The sequence below is a fragment of the Emiliania huxleyi genome (genome assembly GCF_000372725.1).
Source record: "Emiliania huxleyi CCMP1516 unplaced genomic scaffold EMIHUscaffold_526, whole genome shotgun sequence".
In the NCBI taxonomy this organism is placed as follows: Eukaryota; Haptophyta; order Isochrysidales; family Noelaerhabdaceae; genus Emiliania; species Emiliania huxleyi.
In genome coordinates this window covers 30,050-50,474 of record NW_005198045.1, presented here as the reverse complement: position 1 = coordinate 50,474, position 20,425 = coordinate 30,050, and the positions used below count along the sequence as shown (strand labels likewise).

General features: G+C 64.2%; 7 protein-coding genes across 7 annotated transcripts; 5 read left to right on the top strand and 2 right to left on the bottom strand.

Moving 5' to 3' along the window:
* Nucleotides 1-2,399: 2,399 nt before the first annotated feature.
* On the top strand, nt 2,400-3,176 carry EMIHUDRAFT_76502 (hypothetical protein; the record flags this gene model as incomplete). The annotated part of the gene is made up of 1 exon (XM_005766043.1): nt 2,400-3,176. A coding segment is annotated over one exon (777 nt), but the record flags the coding sequence as incomplete, so codon positions are not given.
* Nucleotides 3,177-5,016: 1,840 nt separating this feature from the next.
* Nucleotides 5,017-6,212, top strand: EMIHUDRAFT_445817 (hypothetical protein; the record flags this gene model as incomplete). The annotated part of the gene is made up of 3 exons (XM_005766042.1): nt 5,017-5,392; nt 5,694-5,787; nt 5,885-6,212. Coding segments are annotated over exons 1-3 (624 nt in total), but the record flags the coding sequence as incomplete, so codon positions are not given.
* A 1,163-nt stretch (nt 6,213-7,375) lies between these two features.
* Nucleotides 7,376-7,822, top strand: EMIHUDRAFT_246737 (hypothetical protein; the record flags this gene model as incomplete). The annotated part of the gene is made up of 1 exon (XM_005766041.1): nt 7,376-7,822. One exon carries the CDS (start codon nt 7,376-7,378, stop codon nt 7,820-7,822), a length of 447 nt encoding a protein of 148 aa, XP_005766098.1.
* A 171-nt stretch (nt 7,823-7,993) lies between these two features.
* EMIHUDRAFT_246736 (hypothetical protein) lies at nt 7,994-8,684 on the top strand (the record flags this gene model as incomplete). The annotated part of the gene is made up of 3 exons (XM_005766040.1): nt 7,994-8,037; nt 8,439-8,563; nt 8,608-8,684. 3 exons carry the CDS (start codon nt 7,994-7,996, stop codon nt 8,682-8,684), a joined length of 246 nt encoding a protein of 81 aa, XP_005766097.1.
* Nucleotides 8,685-8,955: 271 nt separating this feature from the next.
* EMIHUDRAFT_119773 (hypothetical protein) lies at nt 8,956-10,593 on the bottom strand (the record flags this gene model as incomplete). The annotated part of the gene is made up of 3 exons (XM_005766039.1): nt 8,956-9,414; nt 9,457-9,535; nt 9,776-10,593. 3 exons carry the CDS (start codon nt 10,591-10,593, stop codon nt 8,956-8,958), a joined length of 1,356 nt encoding a protein of 451 aa, XP_005766096.1.
* A 3,031-nt stretch (nt 10,594-13,624) lies between these two features.
* On the bottom strand, nt 13,625-14,214 carry EMIHUDRAFT_119772 (hypothetical protein; the record flags this gene model as incomplete). Its single annotated transcript, XM_005766038.1, has 2 exons — nt 13,625-13,974; nt 14,040-14,214. The coding sequence occupies 2 exons, from the start codon at nt 14,212-14,214 to the stop codon at nt 13,625-13,627; spliced, it is 525 nt and encodes a 174-aa protein (XP_005766095.1).
* A 3,627-nt stretch (nt 14,215-17,841) lies between these two features.
* On the top strand, nt 17,842-19,602 carry EMIHUDRAFT_445815 (hypothetical protein). The gene is made up of 6 exons (XM_005766037.1): nt 17,842-18,177; nt 18,241-18,561; nt 18,653-18,674; nt 18,747-18,938; nt 19,100-19,189; nt 19,264-19,602. Exons 1-6 carry the CDS (start codon nt 17,912-17,914, stop codon nt 19,339-19,341), a joined length of 969 nt encoding a protein of 322 aa, XP_005766094.1. The 5' UTR covers nt 17,842-17,911; the 3' UTR covers nt 19,342-19,602.
* The last annotated feature ends 823 nt before the right edge of the window (nt 19,603-20,425 follow it).

The following is a 20,425-nucleotide window of genomic DNA, read 5'->3' as shown; positions in this document are numbered from 1 at the left end:
ACACCGATCGAAATGGGGGCGCAGGCGGAAGTCACGTCGGCGACCAGGGCGGGGTAGCCCTCGGCGTCGGGCGCAGCGAGGAAGCGCGCAAAGCCCTCCTCGAGGCGGCGGTACTCGAGCACCCGCCGCTCCTGCTGCTGCAGCACCAACCGCACCAGCTCGCCGGCGCTGGCCGCCTCGTCGAGCGACAGCTGCGGCGCCGGCGGAGCGGCGTCGGGCGGAACGCGCAGAAGCGAGTCCTCCTTTGCGCTTGCAAAGGGGCGGCACGCGCGCTGGGTCAGCAGCTGGAGGCACGCTGCCGGGTCCATGCCTGGGCGGCGGGGCAAAGCGAAAAAAAACAATGCTTCCTCCTGCTCGTATTGCGCGCAAGTGAAGGGCTGAAGGGAGCTAGCCATTGGACTTTGGAGGTACTCTCTTCTCCCTCTCTCAAGGTCTGTGAATACACAGATCTCGGGGCGGGGGAGGGTCCATTGTGGCATTGAAACATGATAGGCCTCTTTAATACGCTCTTCGGCGGGCGATATTTTCTTGCGGTTGTAAAATCCTCGCGGCTTTACCCTACAAATGCCCCCCCCACAAGTTGGGAGCATCCGGATCATGCCCCACGAAGCCTTCCGACACAAAGGTGCTGACGCCGTCCTGAACCTTTGCGCGCGCTTGGTTTGCCAGTAATAGCAGGCATGCATCAACGTCGCTGTTCACCGAAAGGCCCTCGTCGCGAAGGAGTGCATGCGTGCTATCACAGAGGCAGGCGATGGAGGCGCCTACCCGGGCGGGCCTGCCAGGCAGGCCCTTTGCGTGCCACGTGACTGCATTCCCGCAGAACGAGACGCACCACAGCTCGACGTCGATCTTCACCGCGGGGGCGAACCCGCCCTTTTTGAACAGCCCGACAGCATGCGTGTTGCCCGCGTTCACATCCCCCTCCGGAAACCATCCGCCGGTGCCTCGAGCGCTTGATCGGGCCAGAGGCAGCCGAGGCGGCGGAGCAGCATCTGCCAGACACTGAGCCGTTTGCAGCCGTCTCACTAGCGGACGCAGGCCTCGACACGGGGCGACAGGCTGCCCCCGAGTCCACCATGGGGGGAGAGACCACGTGCATCGTGTGTTTCGCGAGAGTCAAGTCGCATGCTGCGGTCCCGTGCGGGCACCTGTGCGCTTGCGGGCCATGCTCTGAGCTGATGCAAGAGTGCCCGTATTGCCGCGAGCCGGTGATGATGAGGTCCAAACGTCCAGTCTAGATTGATAAAAAGAAAACCGCGGCCCGGGCCGAACAACGCGAGGGTCTCTGCCCGGGGAGGACCGAAGACCTTCGTGCTACTATCTCTGAAACGATGTCGGAAGATGAGCTGGCCACGTGCTTCGAGCGGGCGACACTCACTGATGCCGACGAGGCCGCAGTGGCGACGGCAGCGGCTGCACTCGAGGATGGCGAAGCTGCTGAAGCGTCATCCTCGAGTGCTTCAGCAGCTCAGCCGCCCGTTGGCCGGCGGCGCATTGAGGTGGCGGTTAACGACATGCGCGGGCTGACGCGGTGCGGCCGTGGGCGCCCTCTCCACTTGATAGTTTCGAGTGACTGAGAAGCGATCCTGCTCATCCTATAGCGTCGTGCACAAGGGGCGAGACGGCTCCATCTTCCTCATCCCTCGCGAGCCCCTCGCCGAGGACTGTGGAGCGGACGCCTTTGGTGCCAACGAGGAGCATGACGTGGCACGCCCTTCGCGGCACGACACGACTCGCTCGGTGAAGACGGGCGGCGCGGCGGCCACCGCGCGCACCGTGTTCCACTTCCGTGATGCCCGCGCACTCTGCCCCTGCAGGTTGCAGGCTGGCTCAGCGCCGCCGCGCGGGATTTGAGGCACAACCTGCCGGATGCGCTTCCGGCGGCGGCCAAGGCCGAGGCGGTGGCGTACGCGCGCCTGCTCGAGGACTGCTGCGCGCTGCGGCGTGCCTTTGTCCTTCGCCTGCGAGACCCGTCGGGGGAGTCCTGGGTTGCGGGCGTAGATGCGGCCGTATGCGGTGCTAGATGCGGCCGTATGCGGTGCTAGATGCGGTGCTAGATGCGGTGCTAGATGCGGCCGTAGATGCGGTGCTAGATGCGGCCGTAGATGCGGCGCCTAGATGCGGTCCTAGATGCGGAGGAGAGGTGCTTGCATTCCGCAGATCTGTCCCTTGCACTCGCTCGGCCCCAGATGAGGACAAGACCGCACGAGAGACCGCACGAGACCGTGCCCCCACCCTGACTGTGTGTTTGCATTCGCCAGGTGGGCGGGCCAGACTCGCGCGTCGGCTCGGCCGTGCCGCCTGTGCCGCCGCCCGCTCCGGCGCTGCCTTCCGCTCCGCCTGCTCCCTCGGCGTGCTCGCCCTTCGAGGCCTTTGCGCAGCGGCTCGCCCGTGCCAGACAGGTGATCGTCATGCTCGGCGCGGGCGCGAGCGTCTCGGCCGGCATCCCCGACTTTCGCTCGCCCGGCACGGGGCTCTACTCGCAGCTCGAGTCGTACGGCCTCCCCTTCCCGGAGGCCGTCTTCGACCTCACCTTCTTCGCGGACAACCCGCGCCCCTTTTACCGCCTCGCAAAGGAGCTGTGGCCCGGCAACCACGCGCCGACGCCCGCCCACCACTTCATCTCCCTGCTCGCCGCACGCGGCATCCTGCGCCGCTGCTACACGCAAAACATCGACTCGCTGGAGAGCGCGGCGGGCGTGCCGCCCGAGCTGACCGTCGCTGCCCACGGCAACTTTGACGCGGCGCACGCGTGGTCGGCGTCTCGGCCCGGGGGCTCGCTGCGCCGCCGCCAGGCGGTCGGCGTCGAGAGGCTGCGGGAGGCGCTCTGGCAGGGCGAGGAGGCGGTGGAGGCGCTCAACGAGGAGAGCGGCGGGCTGGTCAAGCCCGACATCGTCTTCTTCGGCGAGCAGCTTCCCGAGCGGTTCGGCCGCCTCGTGCCTGCCGACTTTGACGCGTGCGACCTGCTGCTCGTCATGGGCACGTCGCTGCAGGTGCAGCCCTTTGCCTCGCTCGTCGACATGCCGGCCCGCGACCGTAGATGCGGAAGCCAGATCTCTGTGCTCCAGAACGAGACGACACGCCCTCGGCTGTACCCCGCTGTACTGCAGCTGCTCTCACTGGAGTCGCCTCGTATTCACGCGATGCTCGGAAAACGCGGCGCGGTGCCGTAGTCACGCCCTGACGCTAGTGTGTGCATGGCGCAGGCCCGCGACGTGCCGCGGCTGCTCATCAACCGCGAGCTCGTCGGGTCCTTTGACATTGCGGACGCCGGCGGCGCGGGCCCAACCGGCGCGGACCCTCTCGAGCGGCTCCTCTCGCCGCCGCGAGACGCCTTCTTCGAGGGCGACTGCGACGCGGGCGTGACCGAGCTTGCGCGGCTCGCCGGGCTCGGCGACGACCTGCAGGCGCGCGTCGCTGGTGGAGGAGGAGGCGCTGCAGGCACGGCTCAAGCGAGCAGATGACCGGTCGGGGACGTGGCGGACGCCCGCCCGCAGGCGCGCAGCCGCCCGCCCCGCGCCCGCCCAATGCGGGGAGATTTGGGAGAGCGGCATTGTGCACGGAGCTAAGTGCGATGCCGTTCTCAACGGAGTCGCTTAGGCGGCTCCGGAGGTGTGCTTGTGATAAGGTAAGGTAAGGTAAGGTAAACTTCTCCACACAGTGATAGTACCAGCACGTGCCCCAGTCCGAGAGAGAGATTTTTAGCAATACCAAACGCCAGTCCCCGCGCCGAGGGGTGTCGAGCCTGTCTGCTGTGAGAGATAGCGTTGGAGCTTTTCTTCAAGACACTTTTTGTGGTACGTGGAGTGCAGTCATTCACCTCACCCAGCGGGCCGGATGATGGCATCGGCCGAGAGCACTTGGGGAGCACTTGGAGTGCGTCATTAACCTCACATCCCGCGCCCCGTGTTTTTCTTCTTCCCGCTGTCCGCCTCGATCGGCGCCGGCGAGGAGCACAAGTAAGACAGAACCGGCCAAAGCAAAGCAAGGAGCTGGCCGCATGCCAAGAAGCTGGCCGGTTCTACTCTGGGCGCCGAATGTCATCGGGTACGTGCGGATCGTGTTGACCTTCGTGGGCTACCACTACGCGATGCACGACTGGCGGCTCACCGTCGGCACCTATGTCATCTCGCAGGCCTGAACCTCCCCATTGTGTAGCGCGGCCGGCTGCGGTGCCAATATGTCCTCAGCCTCCGTCCTGCCCGCGCCGCCGGCTTTGGCCGCTTGGTCGCACCTCTCCTCAATTACTGCCGCGCTCGCCGCTGCTTCGTTTACCACCGCCCGGGCGCCTCGCCCGGTTGCCTCGTCACCGCCGATTGGTCGTCTCCCCAGGGACTCGACGCTGCGGATGGGCTCGCGGCGCGGCTGCTCGGCCAGTCCTCCACGTTTGGCGCGGTGCTGGACATGGTGCGCCACCCTCAGAGAAGCTTCAGAGCAGCTTGTGACGCCACACCGCGCCCGGCAGAAGCCTCAGAGAAGCTTCAGTGAAGCTTCCGCTGCCGAGCCACGCCGCGCTGGCTGACCGCCCACCAGACGCCGGCCCCTCCAGCCCTCCTCCCCGAAGCGGTGACAGCGGGTGGCCTCGGTGGCGGCTCCTGGAGCCAACCGTGTGTGTGTGCATGTGTAAGACCGGCTGACCGGCTGGTTGAGCGGCTGGCGGGCTGACTGGTCGTCCCTACGCCAGGTGACGGACCGCGCGTCGACGACGTGCCTCTGCATCATACTTGGCTCCCTCTACCCGCACCTCGGCGTGGGACACTTCCGAGACACTTCCCAGACACTTTCCGAGGCCACTTCCGAGACACTTCCGAGACACTTCCGAGACACTTTCCGAGAGACTTCCGAGATCCGCGTGACACTCTCCAGACACTCCCCTCCTCCCCCCCTTCCTCCAACGCCCTAGCGCCTGCGGACACCCGCCGACACGTCCGCAACGACACGGCCGCAAGACACGTCCGCAACGACACGTCCGCAACGACACGTCGATCAGACACGTCCACAGTACTTGTCCGCTGCTCTCCCCTTCTCCCTCAGGTGCGGTGCTCTGCGCGCTCGTCACCCTCGACATGTTTTCGCACTGGTACCACATGTACGCCTCGCTCAAGCTCGGCCTCGGATCGCACAAGGAGAGCACACGCAGTAATGCACTTCGCCGCAGCGCACTCGCCGCAGCGAACGTGCCGCAATGCACATGCCGCAGCGCATTCGCCGCAGAGTGCATGCCGCAGCAGTGCACACGCTGCGCACACACGCCGCCTCGCAGAGCGAGATGAGCCGAGAGGAGCCGAGGTTGGCCAACCGCTCCTCTCCAGGAGTGCGAGAATGCGCTGCTCCGCTTCTACTACAAGAAGCCCGTCCTCTTCGTCGCCTGCGCCGGCACCGAGTTTTGGTACGTCTTGCCCGAGAGGACCCGAGAGGACCCGAGAGGACCCGAGAGGACCCGAGAGGACCCGAGAGGACCCGAGAGGACCCGAGAGGACCCGAGAGGACCCGAGAGGACCCGAGAGGACCCGAGAGGACCCGAGAGGACCCGAGAGGACCCGAGAGGACCCGAGAGGACCCGAGAGGACCCGAGAGTGGGCTCCTCGTCCGATGCACCTCGTCCGATGCACCAGTGGCGAGGGGGCGCCTGATCTCTCGCCCGTAGTCTCGGGCTCGGTGTCTGATGTCTCGGGCACACCTCGCCGCAGGTACGTCGCGATGTATGCGGCGCACTTTGCCGACGCCGCGGACTATGCCGGCCTGGTCTTGCGAGCGACGCTGCCAATCATGCTCTTCAAGCAGGCGACACACACGCACGCGTGCTCACAAGCCTGCCAGCGTGCCGCCACACAGTGCCGCCTCGCCCCTCGCCCCACACCAGCCAACTCTGCCGCCCCAGGTCTGCAACGCGGTGCAGCTCGGCGTGGCGATGCGAATCATTCTCGAGTACGACGAGCAGGAGCGCCAAAAGGCGGAGAAGGCGGCCTAGCCGGCCCCGCCCCCCCGCCCCGTCCGTTTGCTGCCCCGCTCTGCGTGATTCCATGCCGCCGCCCCCCTGATGTGTTGCCGGCCTGCGGTCCTCGTGTTGTGGCACGACCGCCCCGCTCCTCTTTCTCGCGCGCGGCGCGCTTCACCTTCAGCACGCCGCCCTTGACAGCACGAGACGCGGGCGGAATCGCTGTCGGGAAGCGGATGGTCGGGGTGGATGACAATGCTATCATATCGACAACCCGAAATCGTGTGTTTTTCAGAGCGCGGGCTGTGAGTCTTTGTGTTGTCTCTTGAGAGAGCGGAGAGAGAGGAGGGAGCAGGGAGCTGGGAAGGGAGGGAGCGCCGGGAGGGAGGGCGAGGGAGAGAGGAGAGAGAGAGAGAGAGAGAGAGAGAGAGAGAGAGAGAGAGAGAGAGAGAGCACAGACACGAGACACACACACAAGCTCACAAGACACTCAGCTGCCAGCTGGGCGCTCGTGCACATCAGTCATCACGAGTGTCGAGTCAGCGTACGGCACTACGGTCTACGCCACTCGCGGCCACGACCCCCCCGTCGCCCCCCCCCCCAGCACTCAAGGTGCGCCAAGGGCACAAACAACAGGCGAGACTAGTGGAGCTTCTGGAAAAAAGAAAAATCGGGTCGTTGGCGATATTTCTTTTTTGTCGACATATTTCTTTTTCTCCAGGCGGGGCTCATCGTCGCGAAGATGGACCAGGTGCGCTCCACCATCGTCGTCTCGGGCTGCCTCGAGCGCGAGTTTGGGAAGGAGCAGCTCGGCCGGCTGCAGGGCTCGCTCGAGGGGTGGGCCGCCTCGGTGCAGAGCTTGCTCAAGGTGGTGGCGGACTCCAAACCGGCGCCCTGAGCGGCGGGCGGAGCCGCGGGCGGAGCCGCCCTCCGACGGCGAGGCGGGTGAGCGCCGAGAGAGCGGGGAGTGTCCCACGGCCCCGCAAGCCTACATGTTGTAGAGCCCTCTCTGACGTGGTCCCGTCGCGGCTGCGCGCGGCGCCGCCGTCCCGCCGTGGCGGCATGGGCGATGGGCGATATCCGGTATGCGGCGCGGGGGCGGGCGGGCGAGCGGAAGAATTAAAGTCTTAAAAGTCAAAAATCAAAATCCGTGTGGCCGTGGGGCACGGGGAGGCCCTCTGCTCGTCCTACGTCCTAGAGGCTCGTCTGACACCTCTGAGGCTGAGGCCTGAGCATGCACTCCGATGCACCTGAGTGTTTGTGCCCACAATCGGCCACATCGCACATCCACATGCGTTCTCAGCTCCTGCATCATGCGTTGTTGCACTTGTTCCGCCGCGCCGGGCCTTAGGGGCGGCCCCCTCACCCCCCCCCCCCCATTCCCATCCCCCCCCACCCGCCGCCTCGCCCGTGCAAATCGTGCGCGGGCGAGAGATGCTCGAGGAGCTCGAGCTCGAGCGCGCAGAGGGGATGGGCGAAACGAGCCCGCACTCGGGGCTCACCGACACGCTGCTGATCGAGCTCGGCAAGAACTGCCCGAACCTCAAGTCCCTCACGCTGAAGGGCCACCTCGACTTTTCGGACAAGGGCCTGGACGCGCTTCTCGGCGGATGCCGCCAGCTCGAGAAGCTCAAGCTGTCCACCGCGACCATCTTCCACCCACGGCTCTCACGCATCCGTCTGAGCCCCGTGTGCGTCGACGCCATCCGTGCACGCGGCTTCCGGATGGCCGACCTCGCCCCGTACTCTCTCAAGTCTTCTGACGATACACGCCTCCTCGTCAGCCCGGCCCAGTTCTTTGGCCTGACATCAATGTCCTCGTATACCGAGGTGTCCAGTGCGGAAGCGACGACGCAGGACAAGATCTACCCGTACGCGTAGCCTCTCTCTCTCCTGGTCGCGAGGCATCGTACCGCTGCCATTGGCCCCGCAGCCGAGCGCAAACCAGGGCCGCCTCCCCCTGCGCGCCCCCCAGCTCTCCCCTTACGGTACGTTTCGCGTGTGTACGTCGGTCTGCACACGCCTCGTTCCTACGTCGTTTGGCGGTTCTGCATGCTTCCTCCGTTTTGCGCCCAGGCGGCGGCGCTGAGTGTACGGTGTGCGCCGCGTACGTGCACGAAATCGAATGATCCCGGCAATAAAGCGAAACCTCGGCAAAACGCGAGCACACATATTTTTCACACAGACTTAATGTAGTGGGGGAAATGGCTCAGTACAGTGTCCGAATAAATTTTTTCCTTGCCGCTCTTCTGGGCCGGTATGCACCAAAAGTGTTCGGTAGACCAGCCTCTCGGTACACGCCACGGCCCCGGGCTAGGCCCGATGCGTCCGCTACCACGCTCCAAACATGCGCACCGTCCTGCTGCAGGTCGCCATCAAGGAGCCGTCCTCGTCGTGTACGTCGTGCTGCCGTCGCGTGTACCGAGATGCCTCGCAACCGAGGCCTCGGCCGAACGGGCAAGAAGCATAAGAAATCAGCCAACGACAACATCCACAGGCAGCCCAAGGCGACCACCGAGCCCACGGTCGCCACCGAGGCGCCGGAGCCGCCCGCCGCGCCCGACACCTCGCCGAAAATGGAGGTCGAGCCGGCAGCGCCCGACGCGCAGGCGCTCGCGACAGGTGCGGCTGCTCGGCGACGTCGAGCGTGGTGCCCGACGGCTCAGGAGCCTTCTACCATAAACCACTACCACGGCTGCCACCGTCGGCGCCTTCGCTCGAGCTCTCCGAGGCCGCGTTCTGACCTCGTGCCGCGGCTGTTGTCGCCTGCCGGAAAAAATCCGGGGTTTAGCTGGCGTATCTCGGGCCCACTTTAGAGCTAGGGCATGATCTTAGGTGTTCTGGATAGCCCACAAGGGTCTTCTTTGGCATGGTAGCGGTGGTTTTGCGCGAGGCGTTCATTCAAAAATCACCATTTCCCCCACTACTTAATGACTATCACGCTTATATGGTTATGCGTTATGCGGCGGGCCACTCGCACAGAGCGCTCACCAGAAAAACGAAGTACATGGCAGTCAGGACGGCGCGTCGACGACGCACGGACCCCCTCCCTCTCTCTCCTCCTCCAGCTTGAGCCAAGCAAGCCAGGACTGCGGCAGCGGGCCTGGTCGCACCAGCTGCGTGTAGTACTCAAAAGTAACGCCCTCCTCCTCGGCCGCGGCCTGCCGGCTCATCTTAGCCGCGCCGGCCCCGCCGCCCGGCCCGTAGTCAACGCAGCGGCGCACGCAAGGCGCGCAGCGGAGGAGGCCCCGCACGGCGGCTGGCCAGTCCACAGGCCACATGGCGAGCGAGCGCAGGAGGTACTCGTGGAGGCAAGCGACGGACGAGCCTTCGAGGTTCGCGCCGTCGACGCACGAGATGAGAGGCCGCGCCAACGCGTCGCTACCAACTGCGGCGTGCCCGGCGGCCGAGCGCAGCGCGCACAGCGCCGCCCCGCACGCGCCGGAGAGGAGGCTCTCGCAGTGGTACGGCGCCTGTGGGACAAGTCCAGGACATGTCCAGGACGTGTCCAGGACGTGTCCTTGAGAGGCTCTTGCAGTGGGTTCGTGCCGAGACAGGAAGCAGCCGGGTCGCCGGCCGTGGCGGGCGGCACGCCTATGGGAAGGTTCAGAGACGGTTCAGAGACGCTCGGAGACGGCTCAGAGACGGTTCAGGGACGGTTCAGAGAAGGTTCCAGGCACCCTCGTGGCGACCGAGGGCATACGACTCCGTCATGAGTACACCAGAGTCAGGGCTTGTGGAGACGTATATCGTGCCGTGTATTCAGCATCGCGTGCAGTCACACGGACTCGGATCCGCAGTCCGCGTCTAGGGCGGACACGCGCCTCTCCGCACCACGTCTGCAGCCGCCGCAGGGCGGAGGGATCCCCGGCGACCAGGAAGGCCTCGCTCCCATTCGCGACCACCAGGGAGACGTGATCTCCCGACGAGGCGACATACTCCTGCACGAGGGCGCGCGCCCGTCGCTCGTCCACCTTGGTCAACGCCAGGGCGTAGGAGGAGGGCGGAGGCGGAGGCGAGGAGGGAGGCGGCGGCGAGGAGGGAGGCGGCGGCGAGGAGGGAGGCGGCGGCGAGGAGGGAGGCGGCGGCGAGGAGGGAGGCGGCGGCGAGGAGGGAGGCGGCGGAGACGGCGTGCCGAGAGAAAGAGCCTCGGAGACAGCGAGGCCGAGATAGAGCAGTCCACGGGCAAAGGATTTGGAGTGCGCGGTAAACGACGCCTCGTCCGTGCTGCACGCCACAACCATGGCCGCCGCCAGGCCCTGACTGTGCCCGGAGGCTGCCGCCACGCCGGGAAAGCCCGTGCCGTCTGTCGCCGACACCGGACGCCACCGCCAGGAGTAGCGAAACGCGGCGAGCTGGACCGCGTGCGTCAACACGAGCGCCACCGGAGGCGAGTTGAGGTAGTCGAGGTCCGGCGTCGAGGCCCGCTCCTTCGCCCACGTCGCGATGTCCAGGCCGTGCGCCAGGTGCCGACCGGCGAGTGCGGCGTCGAGGCGGCCCACCTCAGTCACGAGGAAGCAGCTGAGGTCGGCGAGAAACGCCTGGCTCACGGCCACTGTCGCGAGCCGTCGGAGCTCTGCTAGCTGGCCCGACGGGATGCCTTGGCCGGTGAAGAGGGCGGCGTGGCTGGGTGCGCCGGCATCAGCATTCATGTACACGCCAATCACGAGACCGAGCCGAGCGTTGAGCGTCGTGGGCTATGTCTACCCTCCCGCGTTGCTCGGAGCCGCGACAGGCCGGTGGGTGGCGTCGAGTGGGTGAACCTTCTTTTCCAGGCTGGGTCTGTCAGCAAGCGGGAGAAAAGCTTAGGCTGAACAAGCTTTTCCTCTCGCACCCCGTCTCTTTTCCTTTCCTTTTTTCTCTACAGCACCCTCTCTTTTCCTCTCTATTTTCCCGGGGAAACCATCAAATTTTCCGGGCTCTGAGCCGAGTCTGAGGCTGGTTTGGGCCCAAAATCAGCCAAATCGGCAAAATACCGGGTATTTTGCGGGTATACCTGGAAAACCCCGGGTATGCCTGGAAAATACCCTGCGACCGCCTGGGTGTCGTGCCGATTTCCTCAATTTTGCGTCAGATTTTGCCCCAGACCAGCTCTCAGACTCACTCAGGGAAACTCGCGAGTTTCCAGAATGGAGCACCAAACACCCTCTGTTTTCCCTGGAAATTTCCGGAAACGCAAAGTGCTGGGGACCCTCTGTTTTCCTTTTTGTTTGCCGGAAAAGCTTGTGCAGGCCAAGAGAAGACCTTACCATACCCCGCAAAAAGTCCGAACCCTGGGCCACTGCAGGTGAACCTTCTTTTGTAGACCGCTAGGATTGAGAGCAGCCTCGCTCTCAATCCTAGCCTGGTAGAAAAGAAGGTTCCCCTCGAGTGGGGGTGGAGTGGAAGTTTCCCCCCCCCCCCCCCCCTCCCCCCCCCCGTGCCGGTGTTCAGTGTTCGCACAAAAACACAACCACGGACCCAAGGCAAGACGCACAAGCTCAGAGAGAGAGAGAGAGAGAGAGAGAGTCACAAGCTCAGACAGTCGAGAAAGGGATAGACCGCAACGACAGTCAGAAGTCAGCGCTGGGTCCCAGGGCGAATGCGATGACGGCCTCTAGTGTGAGCTCTAGCTAGCTAGTGAGCTCATCGCTACTATATGCATGCAGCGAGTTAGGAGCCGACCGACCGACCCTCGCGCCCGGTGCTCACCGACGGCCGGGCGGGCCACCCGCCCACGCGCCGCCTACGCGCAGCGCGTGCGCCGCAAACTCGCAACAACAAACTCGCCCGCCGACAGCGCCGGCCAGTCGCCATCCGCCGTTGTTTTATTTTTGAGTGCGTGTGTGAGCTTCTATGTGCGTTTATGCGAGCCTATCGGCCGCGATTGTCGGCTTTTGAGGAACAGGCTCCGTCTCTCACAGACACTGTCTGTCTATGAAGGGACCTACGGATGGTCGCGACAGGGGGCGAGGAGCGCCACTTCTTTCGCAATTTTTCTTCTTTCTGCGGCATGAACATGAGCGGCAGCCCAGCCCTGCTGCCCGATCTGGCGGTGGGCGACCTGGCCTCGCTGCGCGCCTTCCTCTCCGGGCGGCGGACGCGCGGCACGTCGCTCGCGGCCCAGCTCGATGCGCGGCTCGACACCGAGAAGCAAGACACGCTGCTCACCTGGGCCGCTCGCCACGGGCAAGCCGAGGGGGTGCGGCTGCTGATAGAAGCCGGCGCGAGCGTCGGGGCGACGACTGGCGGCGGCGCTTCCGCGCTGCATATCGCGTGCCAGGAGGGCCACGTCGAGTGCGTGCAGCTGCTGCGCGAGGCTGGCGCGGCGGTCAACCAAGCCAATGACGACGGCCGGACGCCGCTGTACGCCGCATGTCTGAACGGCCACCTCGAGTGCGTCCGGCTGCTCCTCGAGGCCAGCGCGGCGGTCAACCAAGCCGAGGAGGATGGCGCCACGCCGCTGTACATGGCGTGCGGGAAGGGCCACCTCGACATCGCCCAGCTGCTTCTCGAGGTTGGCGCAGCGGTCGGCCAAGCCATGAACAACGGCGCCACGCCGCTGCTCATCGCATGCCTCAACGGCCACCTCGAGGTCGCCAAGCTCCTCTCCTCCTACGGCGCCTCCCGCGCCGCGGTGACGCCCTTCGGCACGCCTGAGGAGTTTGCAACCGAAGAAGGCCACGCCGACCTCGCCGCCTGGCTGGTCGCCAGCCACGGCTGGACGCCGCTCGCGCACCTTGAGACCCTCACCGCCGCCCGCGCTCTCTCCCTGCTGCGCAGCGGCGCAAGCCTGCACGAGGGCGAGCCGACGCCGCTGCAGCGCGCCGTGGGCGGCGAGCCGGGCGAGGCGGCGGCGCTGATCCGGCGGGCGGCGGCGCCGTGGTCGCCGGCAAACCACTCGCTCTTCCCCGCGGCGGCGCGCGAGTACGCGGTAACGGTCATGCGCATCGGGTACCAGATCGCGCTCTCTCCGCCCGACGCCGCCGAGGCGCGCCCGGATTGGAGCGCGCTGTCCGACGTGTGGCGCGAGCACGTGCTGCCGCACGCCGTGGCGCGCTGAGGCGCACACTACGAGGCGGAGCTGAGTGCGCCGCGGTCCGAGGGTCTCTCAGGGCACGCCTCGGTCCCCGGGCTAGTCGCTTCGAGCGGCTGTGGCGAATGATCTTCATCTCTTGTCGCTTTATATGTACGAAGGTGGTATTACTTTTTTGTGTTGGAACAAAGAAACGGAAAAATGGGAAAAAATCGCACACCCCGGCGCTAGGGCTCGTAGCTGCGCCGTAGGGTTGTCAAACGTTAACTTTGGGCCTAACAGTTGCACTATTGTTGGCTGAAATCCTCAACGTTGTTCAAGTGTTCTCCCCAGCCCAAGCTGTTACTGATTTGTTACTGTTGTTAGGCGTGCCGTCCTCCCATGCGCCATGGTCTTTCTTGTTGGTTGGGCCCCATCCCTCCCGCTTTTGGGTGGTCTGCCTTCTAACAAGCCTTCTTTCTTTCTTTTTTATTGGCCGCGTCGGGGTGGTGCGAGGTGACGACGGCACTGGACGTGCAGCTGCGCGAGATTAGGGCGAAGCTGTCGGGCAATGCGTACTGACAACACATAACAAACAAGAGATTCGTCTATGAAGCTGGCTGCCCGTGGACTCTGGCGGCTGGGGCGCTGCCGCCTAACCCCGACGTAACGCAAAGGTCTTGGCGCACTCAGAGCCCCGTGTAGTACTTGGCCTTGGACGGGTCGGACTCGGGCTTGCGGCCGCCATCGAAGAAGGCTGCGGACACCTCCGCCTCGTCATCCGCCGCCCACGCCTGCGACGCGTCCCTCATCTGGCGCAGCTCCGCCAGCACAGACACGAGCAGCGACTCAGCCTCCTGCTTCCGCCCGCCTTTGAGCATCACGAACGCAGCGGCCACCTCGCGCGGCGAGAGTGCACCCCAGTCGATGCACGAATCAGACACGAGGTCCAGCGCCTCCTCGGCAGCTGGCTCGGCGGGCCTCGGTTCGGCACCCGTGGTGGCGTCTGTCTGCAGGCCGGTGTAGTACTTCTGAGCGCCTGTCGGTGTGGAGACCAGAGTGGCGTGAGTCGTGTACCGTGTGCTCTTCCTTCCTGCGGCGCACCGAGAGCCGGCGTCTTCTTGAAGAAGGAATTGAGGATCACCGTCGGGTCGGCAAACGAATACCGGTCCGACTCGCTCTTGAGCGACGGCGAGCAGGTTCGTGCGCGTCCGCAAAGGGCGGGCCGCTGGGCAGAAACGAAGGCGGATGTCGAAAGAGCGGGGACGGCGAGCAGCATTCAGCAATTGCCGAGGCCCAGTAGAGTGAAAGAAGAATTCGGAGCCAAGCTATTTTGTTCATACATACATACATTTGTTCAGGGCGTCGCACGTCGCAGCCGTGCGCGTCCCTGGGATCGCCGCTCGCAGCCGTTCGTTGATATGCGAGGAGGCAGTTCATTGAGTCTATTGAGCGGGAGGATGATTATGATGTCAAAGAGTGGATAACGAGATGAGTGCAGAAGCATTGCACGTTTTGGCATTCGTAAAAAAGCGCATGTGCTTGTGCATCCATACGTGCATGATGTAGCATGCGCATGATTGTGCGCATGTGCATGTGCTTGATGAAACTTGCACATGCTTGAGAGCCTGGGCGCTCTCGCCGCGCGATGACTGCATTGCGATTGGGGTTCCCCTCTCCGGCGCCCCAACACCGACCTTACTCCCGTGTCACAACGAAGCACGAGAGCGTGCACGACAGAGCGACAGCGCAGCGCACTGCCGTCCGGTCGGCGAAGGGGCGGCTGCTGCGCAATGTGATCAGTTCTGATGAATGTACCGGGGCCCGACGGATAGGTGAATCCGGGGCACCCTCCACTCGAAACCCAGGCTTGGGGTTCGAGGTGGCCCCCACCCTGGGGCCTCCCATCAAAGGGACTGAGGCAGAAGACGCCCAATCTTGCACGCGTGCAAAGAACCCATTCACCACGTCCGCGGAAGTAGGTAGGCGACACAAACAGAATTTAACACAACACTCTCTCACACAGCCAGACAGGCTACACAGGCGCGGACTGGCACCTGGTACTAACACAGGCACACTCACTAAGAGAAAAAATGCTGCGCGGCGACGAGGAGGTGGTGGACGCGATCCGACGGGCGTGGTCTTGCTGCCGGTCCACCTCGACGTCGCACGCCGCCAGGCGCGGCTGGTGGCGGCGCACGCCGCCCTCGACGCCAAGTACCGAGAGGACAAGACGACGTACTATTTCTACGACAATACTGGCCGGGCCTACCGCATCTACAACCCGAGAGGGCTGCCCCCGGCGCATGCATACCTTCCGCTTACCGAATGGAGCTCGCGCAGCAATCTTCTACAACACGCCCAGCGCCGATACTCCGCGATGATTCACCATTCGGCTTGGAGGGACATGCATGCGGTGGCGGGCCGCGCAGGGAGGAGGGAGCAGGTGCGGTTTGACTCGGCGAGCCAGTTCGGCGCGGGCATTTTTGAACGCGATCCCGACCCGCGCGCACTTCCGCCTGCCCTCGCGGGTGCTGCGCTTCGCGCTGCAGCGCCGCTTCGGCTTGCACCTGTCGATGATGACGGACGTCATGGCGGACGGCATCTACGCCAGCACAATCTGTGCCCTTTGACGCCCTCGGCGACGTGGCGCAGAACGACGGCGCGGCGGGCCACCAACCAGACGCGGCACATCAAGGAGGTCCTCCTGGACCTCGTTCGTCGCGCTGCTACGAAAGTAAGTAAGTATGCCGTGTGGTGTATCGCCTAAGTACGTACTTTTAGCTTACTGGGAGAAAAGGGAGAGGGGGTTGTGTTCTCTCTCTCTCCTAAGTAAGGACTGGACACCGGCGTGGTGTATACCAAGCAAGGTTTCGGCGAAAGTGGCCGGGGCCGCGGCAATTGAAATGACTTAGCCCCAAAAACAAGGTCGTGGGGTTCTCCTGGGCACAGCGTCGCCTCGCGATGCAGCACGACAGGAAGACCGCCCCCGCGGCTCTCGAGAGGGCGGCGGAAGCCGCCGTGGCGCAGGCAGGAAATGTCTCATTGTACATCAACGCCACCAGCAAACTCTTCCCACCGCGAGAGCTGCAGAGGGGCGTCAGTGTGCAGAGCGTGCTGGCCTCCTGCACCAACATCTTCACCGTGCTGCCGGACAAATTGGCACTTGACGACCGCGAGCGCCTCTTCGAACGGTCGCGGCCTGTCTCCGCCATCGACTCGTTTGTCTCCCACGCTTGGCGTTCCGATGGGAACCGCAAGTGGATGGCCCTGGCTCTCCACGAAGTTGGCCTTCTGCCTGTAGCTGTCGCAATTTTCGCCTGCCTCGCGATGAGCTGCCTGCAGCGCGCTGTGGAGCTGCCGGGTAACGTCAGAACGCTGATGGTCGCCGACAACCCGACCGTTCTCCTCGCATCGCCGTGGGAGTACCTAGCCGGCCTGCTCGCCGCCGTTGCCTCAGCCTTCCTCCTCCTTGCTATGCAGCAACGCATCTACTTCGTCGATGCGGCGTGCATCCACCAAGCGAACAGAGCCCTAAAAACGACAGGCATTCGGCACCTGGCCGGCTATGTCGCCATGTCGCAACGGCTTCTCGTACTCTGGGACGAGCATTACTTTGACAGGCTCTGGTGTGTGTATGAGTTGGCTACTTTCTCTGCGATCCATCCTAACAAGCCGGTGATATTCCTCCCTCTTCGCAGCGCCATTGCTACATTCGTGACCGTGGCATTGGAGGCCATAGCGTTTGGCATGATTGTCGTGTTCCACATTCTCCTCTTCGACGGCGACATGCCTGGATCATTGCAAGGCCCAGCCCTGTTGGGACAAGGGTGGTGGGAAACCGAAGTGCTACTCCTTTTCCTCGTCTTTGTTTTCGTCATTGGCTTTGGCTACTTCTTAATCTGCATTGGCGCTACCATGTTCGGTGCTGATATGGCGCTTCAGCGGGTCGCGCTCCAAAAGCACCTCGAGTCGTTCGACGTACGGGCAGCCGGGTGCTACAGTGCCGCCGATCGCGTCGAAATCTACGCCGCGATCGGCTCCATGTACGCGCAAAATGGCATGGACGGCTTGGATGCATTCAATCAGATGGTGAGAACTGCACTCAAGGACGAGGTGCTGCAGCGACTACATCACGGAGATGGGACCACGTTGCCGTACTCGACGCTGCTGCTGGTGATGCTCCCACTTGTATGCCTCCAATTCGGCTTCATCAATGCAGCACTCCGAGAGACCTCGGCGTTCAGTCAAGCCCTCTGCTTCGTATTGATTGCAGTCGCAACATTTGCAGTGGTTCCGTCAGTTGTCGCCATGGCCTTCGATCGGGGCGCGCGCCTGGCACGTTCGAGCAACCAGCCAGACCTCCCAACCTTTGCGTCCCAGGCTAACCTGGCGATTGCCTGGGCTGCAGTGCGTGGTGCCACCGAAATGCTGCTTACCTCTCTCTCCGCTTTTTTCTTGCTCTGTATGATGGATTTCCCAGAAGTGGTTGGGCTCAGTCAGATGCCGCGTGCGTTGCTGCTGGCGTTCGCATGCCTATTTTGCATCACTTGGCTCTGCATGGCGCGCTGCACGTTTTGGCCGCGAGCAGACCATACAAGTGCGGACACACTCTGGCAAGGCCGGGGCAGGGGCGGTGACGGCGGCAACGTCGCCGTTGAAATTGAGTAAAGACCGGCCTGGGCGGCGCAGCAACCAGCATGACAACAGCATGAAAGCACATAGGAAGAAAGCGAATTCACGTTAATTTTGTTGAGAGAGTTTCCCCGTAAATTATTTTTCAGTAGTGCACCTGTGTTAGTGACATTGCGCCAGTCCCGCACCCTGGGCGCTGAGTTTTCTTGGTTCCAGAAACGTCAAAGCCAGAACTATCACGCTATTCGCTACGGTGCTGGTCTGTGAGAGGTTTCGGCTGCAGTGCACTCTTCCTGAGCCGGCATCGGCCGCGCTTCGCGCGTTTTGCAGTGCGGCCCATCATGAAGCTGCTCGGCGGCTTCCGCTGGGAGCTCCAGCTCTTCGACGAGGACGAGGTTGACCCGGAGAGTGAGCTTTCATCCCGGGAGACCTGCTCGTGCCTTGATGACGCTGGCTCCTTCTTCGACGAGCCCGCTGGGAGGCTGGGAGACTTGACTCCGCTCCAGCGCAGAGAGCTGCGGGAAGCACACGCTCTCATCCAGTCGGTGCGTCACGCACATGGCGGGTCACCCTCCATCTTTGCGCTGGCCGAGAGCGGCAGCTGCAGGTGAGCAACGCGATTTTGACACCCTGTTTTGACACCCTGCCCCACACCACGAGCTACGGCTAGGTACGAGCTGTCGATGACCTGGGAGTCGTCGCACGTCGCCCTCGTGACGCAAAAGATAGAGGCGGTGCCGCTCTCGATGCTCGAGTGCGTCGCCCTCGTACGGGAGCCGGATCTGATCCCGCTGCCGCGCTGGCCGGGTCTGCCGCGGATCGAGCACATTGCAAACGTGCACGAGTTTGCGCCAAACAATGTGGTCTACCACGTCGCGATCGAGCCGTGGGGACCCTTCCCCGGTTACGACTCGGTCTGCTGCGCCGTCGGCGTCGTGCGCAGCGACGTGGGCGGCGACGGCACCGGCAAGGCCTGCGTCGGCTTTGCACGGTGCCACAGCTCACTCTGCACCCCGGCTCTACACCCAGTGCCGCGCGCGCCCTGCCCGTGAGCTCACGCCCTGCCCCACGCCTCCGCACAGCTCTCCGCCGGAGGACGAGGAGGAGCCGCGGGAGGCTGCGTCCGCGGCTGGCTCAGGGACGTGTCCGCGACACGTCCATGACGCGTCCCCGTAGGAGCACCGTGGCTGGAGGGTGCTGCCGCGGCTGCCGCGGCGGGTGCGCATGCACGTCGACGGCTTCGCGTGGGTGGTCGCGCCCTCCTCCGCGGTCGAGGGGCACATCGACATCACCACCTTCATGAAGACCAACATCGCCGTCCCGCACTGGCTGATCCCGCCCTCGCTGGTGCGGTGGGTGACGCCGAAGGTGCTGATCCTCCCGCCTCCCACCCACCCACTCACCCACCCACCCACCCACCCACCAACCCACCCACGCGCGCGCGCACGCTACCCGTTCGCCCGTCCCGCGGTACCCGCCCCGTAGGACAAGAGCACCTGTCGTGCCGAGTTTGTTCTCTTCATTCATAGGTCTTCCGCGGCCTCCTCTCCCTCCTCACCGAGCAGAACAAGGCGCCGTTCCGCGCCCGCGTGGCGGCGGACGAGCGCGGCTTCTACTCGGTGGGCGGCGAGGGGCATCCGCCGGGGGGGGGGGTGTTAGGGGTTGCCTGACGCGCCCACCGCCCCCAGTCCAGGCGCTCAAGAGGCAGCTCGGACAAGCGCTCTGCCGATACCATACCCCCGACGGCCTCAAGATGACCGCCTGCCGCTAGCCCCATCGAGAGGGGCCGCATGCCCATGCAGCGCTCCTTCAGCTCCATCTTCCCCAGCGGCCAGCTTCAGCCTATCTAGATAACGCTCCTAGTTGAGCTCTCATGATGCCACGGTGCTCTTGTGTACAATTCGGTGGATTCATCCTTGTCGTCAATCACAGTGTTCGCGCCGTGTCCTCTGACTCCCTGGACCCTCCTCCTCGCCGTCGGTTTAGACAGTTTTAGCGGATAGTTTTTTGCTCTTATGTTCTGGCATCTGGCATTGGGGTAATACGCCCACCTTCTCCAGGTATCCATTTTTGAATTTTTGAATTTGTAATCCTGTGCTTACGGCCTATAGGTACACACTCAGCGTAGTACGCTCTCGTACTTACGGGATCAGGTCCACGCGCTGCAGACCCGCGGTCCATGGGTCGACGTACAGCACCTGCAGTCCGCGCGCCATCGCGGCCGCTTCGTAGACGAGCTCCGGGTGCGAGGCTGCGAGAACGCGGTTCATCTCCAGCCGCGGCTGCCAGCTCCAACGCGCGAGCACCGTGTGGTTGTGCCGATTCATGAACCCGGGGAGGGGCTCGAGCGGCCATGCCGCCACGAGCGCCGCCGAGCGCGCAAGGAAGGCTCGCATGGAGAAGAGGCGGCCGTGCGGGGTGTAGCCCTCACGCCCGTACGCACAGTGGCTGCCATCGAGCCGGGTGAGTTCCTGCGCGCAGATGGCTGCGGAGCCCCGCGGGCAGAGGTGCTGCGCCCGCGGCGACCGGGAGAGGAGCAGGGGACCCGAAGTTTCTAACTCGCCCGACGGGATCTTTGGCAGTCCGCAGCGGCAGCCGCCAGCACCGGTCACCTCGCACCGAAATGCCTCGCGCAGCCTCGCCTTCTCGAAGCCTAGAGCGAGCAGCGACGGGCGCGCGCGCAGCGCCGCATGCAGCCAAGCTAACGGCGCAACCAGCCACGCGCCTTTCGCCGATGTGTTCCATGCAGACGAGCAGCGCGGCGATAGGTGTGGCGGCGGCACGTACGCCGCGGGCGCCTGTAGTCACGACAGGACCGTCATGAACCCGGGACCGGGGCATGTTGAGAGTCGTGA